Raw genomic sequence first — 13,630 nt, forward strand, 5'->3', positions numbered from 1 at the left:
AGCTCTTAGCATATCATCTGTAAATTGAAATAGGAAATTATTAAAAAATTTATAATTGATTTATATTTCAAATCTATACCAAACTATTGTTACATCCCACATAGTGTAATATCCGACGTGCTACGACGTTAGAGAGTGGTTCAATAATGCAATGAATTTCAGCAGCTTTTATATTTCACATACATTTCACTAAACATACTTTTTATTAATGGATACGAACACTTGTCTTCTAAAATATTGCAACAATAATACTTTCACAGATTGCCTTTGAATAAAATAGTATTTTGAGTAAATAATAGGTATTTATGATGTATGATTTCTATATAATCTAAAGTACTAATTCTATTGTTCACCATTACTGCTAGCTATAACATGTATTTGCATACTTTTGGTGCTATTATAAACTTGTCCCTGTGGAAATGGATGCACTTTGGAATGTGTATCGGTTTTACTTGTACCACCAGCTGTATAACGTGATAATCTGATATTGGGCATTGGTAGAAAGCCAGTACTCAATGGCATAACGTCCAATGAAATGGAATGACTCTCAACATCCTTCATGGATACAACGCCTGCAATGATATGAAGAAATGTTGTTAAAATTTTGAATAGGGTATAAAAATTGGCGGCCACCGTGGTGTGATGGTAGCGTGCTCCGCCTACCACACCGTATGCCCTGGGTTCACACCCCGGACAAAGCAACATCAAAATTTTAGAAATAAGGTTTTTCAATTAGAAGAAAATTTTTCTAACGGGGTCGCCCCTCGGCAGTGTTTGGCAAGCGCTCAGGGTGTATTTCTGCCATGAAAAGCTCTCAATGAAAACTCATCTGCCTTGCAGATGCCATTCGAGTCGGCATAAAACATGTAGGTCCCGTCCGGCCAATTTGTAGAGAAAAGCAAGAGGAGCACGACGCAAATTGGAAGAGAAGCTCGGCCTTAGATCTCTTCGGAGGTTATCGCGCCTTACATTTATTTTTTTTTTTTATAAAAATGCTTGTTGAGAATAACTACTAAGCAACTAAACTTGTTCTAATACTACTAAGACATATAAATATATGTACCACACACTATTCATAAACATAAATTTAAATAAAGAAATATCTTTTTTGGGTTTTGTTAATAGCCTTATAAGTTTATCTTAACTTTCTGGTTAATTATTGAGCTCAAGGCCGCAAGGATAAATAAAACACTTTGTATTTTGTGGTATTATAATTTATATAATTGATCGACGATCAAGTACATTGATTTGTTCCTGATGATGGTTTCAGATTGAAACCGAAATATCGACCAATTACATAAATTATAATACCACAAAATACATGGTGTTTTATTTATCCTTGCGGCCTTGAGCTCAATAATTAACCAGAAAGTTAAGATAAAGAAATATCGTTACTGAAAGTTTTACACAATATATGTAGGTTCAAATATATTTGATATAAAAAAATTTAAGTAAAGGATTTAGTAAATAAAAATAAAATAAAAAAACTTTAAGCACTTCCTTTATATAAATGGACAAAAATTTGCGAAAAATGTTTCCTTATATAAAGACATATTCTTGCTAAACTTTGATTTTTAAATGATGACATAGAAATTGCAAAAATATTTATGAGAAGTGAAAATATAAAAGTGGAGCGCACATTACTTGGATTGGAAAGTTGGTAGGAAAGGGGATATTATTAGTCAATCAATTGCGCTCCACCTTTATATTTTTACTTATCATAAATATTTTTGCAATTTCTATGTCAAAATTTAAAAATCAAAGTTTAGCTAGAATATGTATTTATATAAGGAGACATTTTTCGCTGAGTTTTGTCCATTTATATAAGGGAAGTGCTTAAAATTTTTTTTATTTTATTTTTATTTTCTCCTTTTTTTCCTTTGTCACGGCATATTAATCTATCTGTGAAGTTTCATGTTTGTAGCTCAATGAGAAGTTAATTAAAAATCAATCCCAAAATTCCCTCCGTTTCGTACGATTTTTCTGAATACGTCATCCCGTGCGCCCCCTAGCGACTCTTTTTATATCGTGTCATCGGCTGTCATCGACCTCTGAATTAAGTTTGAAATTTCAAGTCTCTAGCTCATCGAGAAGTTGCCTAAAAGCTGGTTTGAAAATTTAAAAATTCTTATCTAATTATTTCGATCCGTGCGCCACCTAACGGATTTTTCTCCTTTTGTTCCTTTGTCAGGGTGTCTTAACCAGTCTCTGAGGTTTCGTATTTGCAGCTCAATGAGAAGTTACTTTAAAATCGATCTTAAAACACCAAATTTCCAAATTCTTATCTAAATATTTCGATCCGTGCGCCACCTAACGGCATTTTTTCTCCCTTTCTTAAATTTCCTCGGCGTCTTATCCTATCTGTGAAGTTTTAGAGTTGTAGCTCAATGAGAACTTACATAAAAATGGATTCCAAAATTCCCTTCGTTGCGTACGATTTTTCTAAATATCTTATCCCGTGCGCCCTCTGGCGAATCTTTTTGTATCGTATCATCGACCTCTGAATTAAGTTTGAAATTTCAAGTCTGTAGCTCATCGAGAAGTTACCTAAAAGCTGGTTTGAAAATTTTCAAATGCTTATCTAATTATTTCGATCCGTGCGCCACCTAACGGATTGTTTTCCTTTTGCTGCATTGTCACGGTGTGCTAACCTATGGTAAAGTTTCACGTTTGTAGCTCAATGAGAAGTTACTTAGAAATCGATTGCAAAATTTGTATGAAAAGCGAACAAACATTCAACCGACCTATTTCGATCCGTGCGCCACCTAACGGATTTTTTTTTCTTTTGTTGCATTGCCACGGTGTTCTAACCTATGTGTAAAGTTTCCCGTTTGTAGCCCAATGAGAAGATACTTAAATGAAAATCGATTGCAAGATTTGTATGAAAAGCGAAAAAACATTCAACCGACCTAATATAAAGGAAGTAAAAACCAGCTCGTTCCCCAAGGCAATTGAATACAAGCCAGACTTATATAAATACCGGAACGACGCGGGAACATATTCGCCCAACGATTTACACCCTAAAGGTATTCGTTAAAAATTTCAAGAAGGACTTCGCTCATTTCATAATAACATCAAATGAAAAATATGGTTTGAGGATTGTTACTTCAGCAGCATTCCTTCGAGAAGTTTGAACAAAAATTATACACGTACATACTCCTTAATTTGTTGGTCGCCTGGTCACAGAGAAGTGCAGAGATCCCCGTGCCGACGGCTGAATGGTCATAGAGTGGTTTTTAAATAGCTCTCCTTCGAAGCCCGGGTAAGTGCAGTTGTATAAAGTGCCTTACCTCGGTATGTTGGTACAGGTAGTCAAAATAAGAGTGTTTTCGGGGTGCTTCCGCGGAAAAATAGCCTAAAAAGCAGTCAAGGCACAGTCAAGATAAAAGATGGCAGACATACCACTTATACAGTTAAAGTGGTTTAGAATGTTTCTGCGGCAAGGTAGGCATGCTGTAAGAGGTAACTACAATCTGCACTCTCAAAGGTTCGAGGGGTCAAAAGAAACCAGCGTGGCTACCAAGTACTCGTGAAGTTCAAAGTGTAAACATACAGGCATAGCAAACTAATTCTTTAAAGTTAACTAGAGCTCGCCCGGGTATTGAAGTTAAACCACAACCGACGTAACTTTAAAAGAAACAAATTGTCCCCGGCTTTTTTGAGAGTAGCTTCGTCCACTTATTATCGGTAAAACCCGATAACGATAAGTTGTTTTGTATAGGCCTATTATCGATAGGAAAATAGTATCTTGGCGATATCGGCTTGTCATCGCCGAGTCATGGGTTTCTTATTGTTTTCTTATCGGCTTTGTTCGAGGGATTACAGGCATATCATCGACTTACGGTTTTATCGGTATCTGTTTCCTGACAAACTGATAAGGCATCGATTACAAATCTGTAACGCGCTGTTAGAAAATTAGTAACACTCCGACAATAAATCGACAACTTTTCGATATCAAATCGATTGATATCTTTGCGATAACACGCCGGTAACAAATTGTTAACATCCCAATATCAAACTGATAACTTTTCGATAACAAATCGATAAATTTTCAAACGGCAAATATATGGCATAGCGCTAACAAGCTGGTAGCATTCCGATTAAAAAAAATACCACTTTTTGACAAAAAAACAATATTTTTTTAACCTATTCATAGCTTTTCGATTGATAACCGATAACACAGCGATAGTTATAACACTTTGTTAACAAATCAATAACTCATATATCATCGTCGATAACAAACCGATCGTACTTCGAAAAAAAATGGATAACACGCTCACCGGTTTAGGTTCTGGCTTGGGTTTTGACTTCTAATCTTTCCTTTATCTCCCCCCACCTGCTTTTCTTCTTGTATTTGCTTTGCTTTCCTTTACTTAAGTTACCTTTCCTTTCCTTGTTTGATTTCGGTCGTATCAACTCTACCACATTCATTGTTCCCACATTGCTGTGTAGTGACCACACCCACCGACATTCAGTGGTGGAGCAAACGCACCCCTAACATTGGCTCACAAAAAAATCTAAAAATTAGTTAGGGACCCCTAAAAAGAATAGCTAAAGCACAATCTGTCTGAAAAGGTGTGACGAACATAACGCCAAGAAGTGCATGTACCAGCAGAAGGGGAGTCGGTCCATTGGTGTTTCACTAAATCATACCGCGCCGAAAGTAGCAGTTACTCAAACGTAAGGATTATTCCGTGGATTAAGGTAATACTGGCTGGTTTGATGGTTTATCGTTTAAGGGAGCTCACGTCGCCCTAGAAGGTTTGGCGCGGTTATAGGAAATCGTTCGCGATACAGTCGTACCTCAATGATGATAGCTCGTTATCGCTATTACAACAACAATGACAATCCCCCTCCACGTATTCTTTGCAAACGGATCATTACCATTTTTCTATTTCCAAAGTCAGGTATCGTATTTAGCAATACGGAAATACTATAAATTTTACAGAAAGCTTTTCTCTCAAATACTCTCCTTTTAAATGGGACCATGGGGTGTAAATCTCGTACGCCTTGCTAGGACTTTACTTCTCAATTACCTTAGTCAGTCTAAAGTACCTCTTATTGGCAAGCGTATTTCCACGTTTGATTTGCTCCCATAGACTTGAGAGCTGGAAACACTTGTCAGGTTTTATCAATTGTGATTTTAGCTTTTTAGAATGAGGAACCTATTTAAATCCTTTACTTTTAAATAATAGTAAACACATTAATACAATAATGTCAACAACAAAATATAACCAACCTGCTGAACGTCCACATACAGCCCATAAATTCTGATCGCTCAAAACCTCGTACATCAGATCCACATAGGGATTTTCGTGCACCTTTGTAATTTTTAAATTCAAATTACACACAGAACGTAAACGACATAATTCGTTTGGCTCAAGTTGCGTTTGCACTTTGAATAGCGTTGTATAGTCGACTAAATCAAAAGCGCAACCATAATTGCGTAAAAGTTGTGGCTTTTCGACTGTTGAGTATTTCGTCATAAAATGCACTTTGATTACTGCTGGTAATTCTACCTCTGCTTTCAGTGGTTCCACTTGTATTTCATATAGATAAGAAACTGTAAGGCCTTTATATATGTGCTAGAACATAAAAGCAGGAACAATTTAAATGATTTTCTTAATCTAAATTTTTACAAAAAAGATACATACCACACGCGCTTGTGATGTTGGATTCAAGTCTATTAAACGTACGCCCGCTACATCACATTTCACCTTAGCTTCAGTTAAATATAAATTCGCTTCCAAGCCCTTCATTACAACATGCAAAAACTTTTGTGTACCACAAGTGTGTAGGCGGCATTGCGCCTCCAAAGCAGGCTGAAAATCAATAGCGATTTGCAATTCATTACGCGACCATGGACATGTTAATGTCACATAATGCTCTAAATGTTTCGAAATTTTACGTCCTGGTAAATCAGTCAAAACTTCGAGTGGAATTTCACGTTCTTCAAAAGATTTGAAATTTGGTAACGGCACATGGAGTGTGCTTTCAAATGTTGTATCATCTTCTAAATTTTCACAATTGATTCTAGTCTCTAATTCGCTAATTTCATTATTGCGTAATTGACTTGGTCGCTCCGCTGCCATATGCGGCTCAATGTGCTGTTCGTTTGGGTTTTTTTCTTTTGAACGTGCCATACGTATGCGCAAATTTTTGGAACATTTAAGCACGATTTTCGCATCGGCAGGGAAAATAAAACTACCGCCAGATACTTTTAAGCGTATCGGTTGTTCAATGCCCGCAATCAAGTTTTTGAAGTTAAGCACTGCCGCAGCTGGCTTTGTAGTGATAACAAATGGTAAAGCTCTAAAAGGCATTTGCTCTGACAGGAACTCCAAAGGAGATATACAAATTCGCATCTAAAAAAATATAAGATTTGTAGCTTTTTTTCAAATATAGTCAAGATTTTAAACAAGATTGTACAGTCTCGTTTTTGGGGACGGAACTCAGGATAATCCATTCTAGGAATCGTTGTTGTTGTTGTAGTGATAAGGACACTCCCCGAAGGTCTTGGGGAGTGATCGATGTTGGTGGTACTTCGCCGGATGCAGATCTGGTACGCTCCGGTACCAAGTCCGACCATCTCGGGAACGATTTGTTATGACCACATGCGACCTCCTAGGCCATACCGCCCTCCCAGCCCCTAGATCCATAAGGAGTTCTGGGTCGCCAGAGCCTCGGTTTTTAATGTAACAGGATTCGCCATGGATAGGTGAGGATGACAATTGGGTTTGGAGAAGCTATATATTGCGCCGGCAACCTGAAAGGGTTGCGCTACACAACCCCTTGAATATATTTGGTGTGTTCTAACCCCCTAACCCGCTGGGAGTAATATGTGTATCATTATTTGATCCTAAAAGCGCTAATCCCTGGTCGTTGAGCAAGCTTCTGTTAACACTGTGGAATCATTCAGTCTATGAGAGGTTCTCACGGACCGGCCACTTTAACCTAACCTGGTCTTCGAAGCTTTACCTGGGAGTTATGAATTGGGAAACATTTTTTTTTTTTTTTTTTTGCTTTTGGCATAAATATGAACGACAACAACAGCAACAAGAACACCGGCAATAAAAGGGACCTAACGGACTCACTAGAAAACAGCAACGTCCCAAGGAAAAATTGGGCGCGGAAAACCGGAATTGTAGGGAGTCTGCCGGAAAAAGAAGTTAACCCCTTCCTGGATCACGCAAGAAGCGATAATGACAAGCCGTCGAACAGCAAATGCATCCATGAACCAGCCATTAAAGACGAATATCGGTGCAAGGTATACTGGTCTGAACAGTGAATCATGAAAAGTAGATTCGAGGATACAAGTCTTCGTATTTACTTGAGCATGAGCGGAAACCCGCGTGACAGCATTAAAAGAACTGTCTTTAGAATAACTTAAAGTTTCAGGCATATCCCTTTATAACTCTGGAAACAAAGAACATCAAACAGTCCAAAGACAGCCTCAGAAAAACATGTGGAGGACGCCCCTCTTTCAATGGAAAACCGTACTAAGGACCGGAGATGCAAGGCGTTGCCTTAATGGCTACACCAACAACAACCAAGGAACACACAACGTCCAGTCTCCTCAATATACAACACCTACTCGTCATACAGGGCAGAAGCCTGGAAATCCATAGAGGAGAATGTAATGAATGCAAGCCTATGAAACCGCAATAAGATTTTAATACTAATTAATCGCCCGAGTCAACCTCCATAACGTTGTAGCGGCATCCATGTTTGATATTAGTTCTTCTAAGAATACTGAGTTATTTCCAAAGACTTCAGCGTTGTTGACGTAGAAAGGGACCATCCTTCAGTCTTCTAAATATCTATGTTCTAAATATCAGAAATATAACAAGAAATATGAAGGCCCGATCTGACGCAGAGGTTTCTCTCCTATTTTTCTTACTTCTATTTGTGTCTCTTTTTTTTATAATGTCAATATGCAAAACGAGTCCAAAGGTTCTGTGCAAATTGTTTCGTCTTCTAATATTATTGCATTATAAGAAAATGTCAGTTGGTCTTAAGAAGATAAACGTATAATTTTACATTGACAATACTCTACCTTAGCGGTCGCCGTGGTGTGATGGAAGCGTACTCCGCCTACTACACCGAAGATCCTTGGTTCACGCCCCTGGCAAAGCAACATCAAAGTTTTTTTCAATTAGAAGAAAATTTTTCTAAGCGGGGTCGCCACTTGGCAGTGTTTGGCAAGAACTCCTAGTGTATTTCTGCCATGCAAAGCTTCTCCGTGAAAACTCATCTGCCTTGCAGATGCCGTTCGGGATCGGTATAACACAAGTAGGTTCCCTGCCGCGAATTTGTAGGAAAAACTGAAAGGAGCACGACGCAAATTGGAGGAGAAGCTCGGCCCAAAATCTCTTACATCTATTTTTTTTTTTTTATATTAATACGCTACCTTTTGTAAGATAGCTAAAAATATTGGACGTTGTCGTTGTTGTATTAATAGTACATGGGCACGACAATCTGTCATCAAATTCCACTAGCGGGAGTCTAAGGAAACTGGCAATTTCAATAAAGGCGGACCATAGAATGGTTGGTGTTAGAGGCGTAGATTCCACATTACAATTTAAAGGATGGTTGGTGTCATGTGGGGACACATCGCATGCGGGACATACATTACGTATGTTGGGATTGATTCTGGACATGTAAGGGTTTAACCTGTTACAGTATCCAGAACGAAGTTGGCCAGGTTGACTCGTGTCTCCCTTGGTAGTGTGCTTTCTTCTGCAAGAGTAGGATATTTATATTGATAACAGGTTTCACAGGGTGCGTCCAGTCAAAAGCGTTTACCGATTCTGTGTGGACTTTGCTAAGGGCCTCCTTATGCTTATCTGGATCAAACAGCTGTGTTGGCAGGTGCCGGATCTCGTCATAGTGCTTATGGAGATGGTCCCTTAACCCCCATAGAGGTGGAGCTGGATCAAGAATTTGTTTGCTGGGACGTCCTGGTTTTAACAATAACTGTCTGTTCAGCTGTGCTCTTTAATGTTGAGCTATTTGGCTTCACTATGTAGGTGGTGTTCGGAAGTCATAAGGGGACATCCCGTGGCAGTTCTGATTGCAGCATTAAACCCATTTAATATTGGACGTGAAATTCGATTCTGATCTGCACTTGCATGCACGTGTATCGTCAATTGTGTATAAGATACATAGCCCCAACGAAAACCGCAAGTCTCTTGCTGGCAGCACTTGTGGCATAGACAAAAAAATCTGCCAATTGGTCTACGCTAAGTTCGTCGAGCTTAAAGGAAACAACTTAGAGGAAGCAGAGAAGAATCAACCTCAAGAAAAAAGAAGTATAAATTTAATTTAAAAAAGCGTACTCTATTATGTTTGTTTGCGTTTTCTTAAATCCAATTAAAGTTTTATAAAACCCAATTGACTATTCTAAAATTCAACTAACGTTTTTTAATAAGCAAGCCAGTCATTCTTTTATAGTGATAAATACAACTACAATTGGTGTAGAGAATTCTCTCGTATATGAAAACTGAGAGTACTAAATAAAATAGGTTATTTATCTATACGGACTAATCTTCATCATTGAGTTTCAATCATTCCGTCCCTATACAAAAAACTTGCAAGTATTGTAGTATTATTCAAACCTGTTTAAAATCCCAAGTGCCTACACGTGTCGCTTTTGATTTCAGCTCAAGTATATTACCACCCGGTTGTAAAGTTACTTTTTCAGTAGCTACAAAATTCGTGAAATCCGATTGCACACTTGGTGATAATTTGCGTTTAGTACTACTCGTACGACGCACTGGCTGTTTGGTTTTAGGCAATTCACAAGCTACTGAAGCACAATCTAATGTATTATCTTGTTTGTAGTCTAAACGTAGTGACATTTTAAGAAGTGATTCTTTGTGTGTTGAACAAACCAAAGGTGATGCGGCTACCTCGCCAGTAAGTGGAGCCACATGCATTTCATATGATAGTTGTATACATTCAGCAAATACTTCACGTGGATATAAACTTTCCAATTTCAGTTGTACCTTGACAATATCATCTTGTATTATGGGTTCTACATTTAACACATTTATATCACAGATACGAAAGTGGTCTTCAAGCACACAGTAATTGGCATTCTCTATGGACGGTTGCGCTGATAGCGTTGTTGTTAACGTTTTTATTGATTTAAGAAATTCGTCGAAATAAAATGAACGCACCAACTGTTCCAACTCTTGACAACATGATATAGAACTACATGTTTTAGTATAGGCCAGCGAATCACCCATTTTGCGATAACAATTCGCTAGTTCCAGTAAAGTTTGTGAGCATAGTGCATGCCAATTTTCAGCTTTTAATTCGCGTAATAAATCAGTGAAAAAACCAACAGCTTTATGTGGTTCATTAAGCGCACAATAAAAGTTACCCAAATCCAAACCCACGAGACGTGCTGAACGATGACGGGCGACATGTTTGTATGTGCTTATTGCTAATTCTGCCAATTCTAAATAAAGCTTTTGAAACGCCTGATTGGAGCCTAATGCTTCTTTCAATTGTTCTGTAGCAGATTTCTTCGGACGACGATTGGGTGAACGATCGCGTTTTTGCTCGGAAATTTGGGGTGTTGGATTTAAGAACTGTGACTGCTCAAGCGGTGTATCACCAATGCCAGCAGAGAGTTGTACCACAATATGTAATTGTTCGGAAGTGGGCGTAAAACCGGGCAGTAAACCACACAGCTTACCTAATTCATACAATTTATCTTTGGCTAAATTCCAGATTGGCGCACAGTGTTGAAAGCAAACTAACTCGTTTGGTTCCATAGCCATCTCACAGGTTTGTAGTACTTCTAAGGCGCAAACAAACTCCCAGCAAGATAGTGCACCTTCCTGTGTATCCAATTTGACAAACTCAATTTCCCGCAATGTAGAAAAGAGAAAGTTTAGCAGGCGTTTAGCAATTTCTGGTATTTCATTGCTTTGTTGCAACAAATGTGCTTGTCGTTCGAATAAGTAATTTCGAAATTCTAATATCGAGACGGGACCGGCTTTTATTTTGTGTCGTAATTCAAATTTATCGCGCCGATTTAAATAAATGCCGTGAAAGGAGCTTAACGGTTGCTTGAAATGTTCCAACCATTTTTGCTTTTCACCGAAGCCAGAGTGGGTAATGAGTTGTGAAAACATAGCGTCCAGTTCATCATATTGTATTAGTGCCTCAGTGTGCAATTCAAGTTTTTCGAATATCAATGCTAAATCCTCTTGCATAAAAAAGTACTGGCAAAAGTCCCAACCGTCGTGGTTGCGCTTTTCACGTTTACTTCGTATAAGCTCCTCATATTTCGCAATATTACGATTGTAGCTAGCAAGCATGAGAAATCTGTAAGTATAAATATTGTTATTAAAAAGAAGTTACAAAAGGTGCGTAACGATGCATCTTCACGAGAAGAAGAGATGGTATCTAGCAATAGGGGAGAGTTAGTTTATGCAAAGAGGATTTATTAAAATAAGAGGCACCAGTTTGCTACGAGTGGTGAGTAAATCGCTCGGAAAAGGACTAGTTATTTCATGGATTTGTATTTTCGTCCGATAATTGCCATAAACAGTCCAACCATGAACTATCGATCCAGAATAACGCCATCTACCCCACGATAACACCGCTACAACTCAACTTTTGTAGAACCTTGACGTACTCGTATTTGGGGCAACACTTTTGTTCAATCCTCTCCTAACAGAATGCTACTACATGATCTTCAGAAAATGTATGACTGTGCCGGTTTAACAATTAATGCTATTAAATCCAACTGTCCGATCCCTTTAACCACGATCCTCAAGACCGGAGAGTGAACTCCGTTATAAACGCCAAATACCCGAAACACAAGCCCCCAGCGGGTTAGGGGGTCAGAATATAACCGCGGCAGGTATGCCTGTCGTAAGAGGCGACTAAAATACCAGATTCAAGGGGCTGTGTGGCGCAATACTTCAGTTGCCAGCGCAATATATAGCTTCTCCAAACCCAATTGTCAAACCTCACCTATACGCGCGAATCCTGTTTCACTAACAGACGAGGCTCTGGCGACCCCAAGCTCCTCATGGAACTTGGGGGTGGGGAGGGAGGGATGGCCTGAAGGTTTAATGTGGCCACATAAATCGTTCCCGAGATTGTCGGGCTAGCACCTTAATGGTGATGTGTACCCGGAGCCTACCGGATCTGTATCCGGCAAAGGACCATCACATCGATAACACTCCCCAAAGCCTTCGAGGAGCAACCTTATCGCTACAACAACAACAACAACATGCCCACATAACATCAACCATCTATCCTATTGGAATGTGGAACCAACGTCTCTAATCTCTTGGTCCAACCCTGTTGCAAACTTGTACTCCCGTTAAAGGATATTGATGACAATTTTTGATTGACCGTACCTATTGGATGTTGTGAAGAACTGCTACTAGTTATCTTAGTAGCCACTGTTTTTCCAAAATCTTCAGCCATATCACAGTGCATTGAAAGTACACCGAGCAGCAGCGCCAGGTCAGCATCTATTCGAAAAGGTGGTTGGAATCTCAAGACTTTTTGATCGCAGTACATAGCTATACATCTTTAACGTCGATAACACTCACCGGAAACTTCCGAAGTGTCTTTACTGCTAAAACAATAACAACAGTAAATTTGGAGCATTTTAACTCCTCCCCCGGTTAAAGATAGACAGTTAACTTTCGATAGTGTCTTTAATAAACTAGGATTAATAGTTTCGCCTAGACAGAAGCTGTCTGCCGAACAGGGCGTTCCCGAAACACATCTATAGACTTGCTGAATGCAAAAAAAAAAAGTATTTGGAAACATTTGGGAAAAGGCAATAAAGCAGCAACAACAGCCACATAACTAATCAAACGTTTACGTAAATACCTGATACGCTGCACTAAACAACGAAAAGATTCAGCTGATTTTTGTTCAAATTTCGCAGGATTCAAAACAGATATACAACGATCATCGCTTTTCGTCGCAAAATCTTGACGAATTTTATCCAGCACAGTAGTACGTGGTAGTAAGTTTTTTGCTTTACGTACATCGATTGTCTCTACCAATAAAATCATCCAATCCGATATACCATATGCCGTCAATTGCTTGAGCCAATTTTTTATTTCTTCATGAGCGGTTGCTTTGTATGAATCCAAATCCTGTTATTTTAAATTTTGTACCAAATGCAACTTTCTATACAAAAAAAAACAACGCGATACTTACATTGCATTCCGTAACAAATATATGTAAAATTGGGTGATCCAATATGCTCCATTCGCCTTTTTTATACCTTTCTAGGGCGCTTACATTAAATTGCTGAGTTTGTGCCTCTAAACGTACATGCTTAGATGGTCGATGGTATGTGCGACGCCACTCGCATGTATCCAATGGTATAGCATTTAGAATTTGTGCTTCCAAAGAACGAAACAAGGGTCCAGCTCCTGCGTCTGTTGAGAAAATAAAACCGTATTTAAGTATTTGGTAAATATGTTGAGCTGCTTACTTACATGTTATTATCGGCTTAATATTCATGTTTTTGCACAATCTCCTGCTTTATAGGATTCTTAAACTCGCCAGCTGTAAAAATATATGGAACGTCCACCCTCAATCGTAAACGCAGACAAAAATTTCTCCCAATACAAACAGC

The 13,630-nt window shown here is 38.7% G+C and overlaps 1 protein-coding gene across 2 annotated transcripts; it reads right to left on the reverse strand.

Moving 5' to 3' along the window:
• On the reverse strand, nt 1–13,630 carry SIDL (SIDL trafficking protein particle complex subunit 10). 2 transcript variants are annotated; one of them, XR_010947808.1, is made up of 8 exons: nt 13,491–13,630; nt 13,207–13,430; nt 12,871–13,142; nt 9,618–11,340; nt 5,655–6,365; nt 5,240–5,585; nt 80–572; nt 1–17 (listed from the first exon to the last, which is right to left on the reverse strand). XR_010947808.1 is itself a non-coding variant. In XM_067757983.1 (7 exons), exons 1-7 carry the CDS (start codon nt 13,513–13,515, stop codon nt 343–345), a joined length of 3,531 nt encoding a protein of 1,176 aa, XP_067614084.1. In that variant the 5' UTR covers nt 13,516–13,630; the 3' UTR covers nt 38–342. The 2 variants fall into 2 exon arrangements, 1 of the variants encoding a protein (XP_067614084.1); XM_067757983.1 differs by lacking the exon at nt 1–17 and having other exon boundaries at nt 38–572.

This window comes from Eurosta solidaginis, chromosome 1 (genome assembly GCF_040869045.1).
Source record: "Eurosta solidaginis isolate ZX-2024a chromosome 1, ASM4086904v1, whole genome shotgun sequence".
Classification (NCBI taxonomy): domain Eukaryota; kingdom Metazoa; phylum Arthropoda; class Insecta; order Diptera; family Tephritidae; genus Eurosta; species Eurosta solidaginis.

What these genes read in the sequence shown, in the direction of transcription:
- SIDL (XM_067757983.1), bottom strand. Translation starts at nt 13,515, where the DNA reads ATGAATATTAAGCCGATAATAACAT. An exon ending in GCACTTGGGATTTTAAACAG is followed by an intron (nt 6,366 to 9,617) that starts GTTTGAATAATA and finishes ATATTTTTTTAG; the next exon opens with ATGCGAATTTGTATATCTCC. An exon ending in CAACATCACAAGCGCGTGTG is followed by an intron (nt 5,586 to 5,654) that starts GTATGTATCTTT and finishes TTTATGTTCTAG; the next exon opens with CACATATATAAAGGCCTTAC.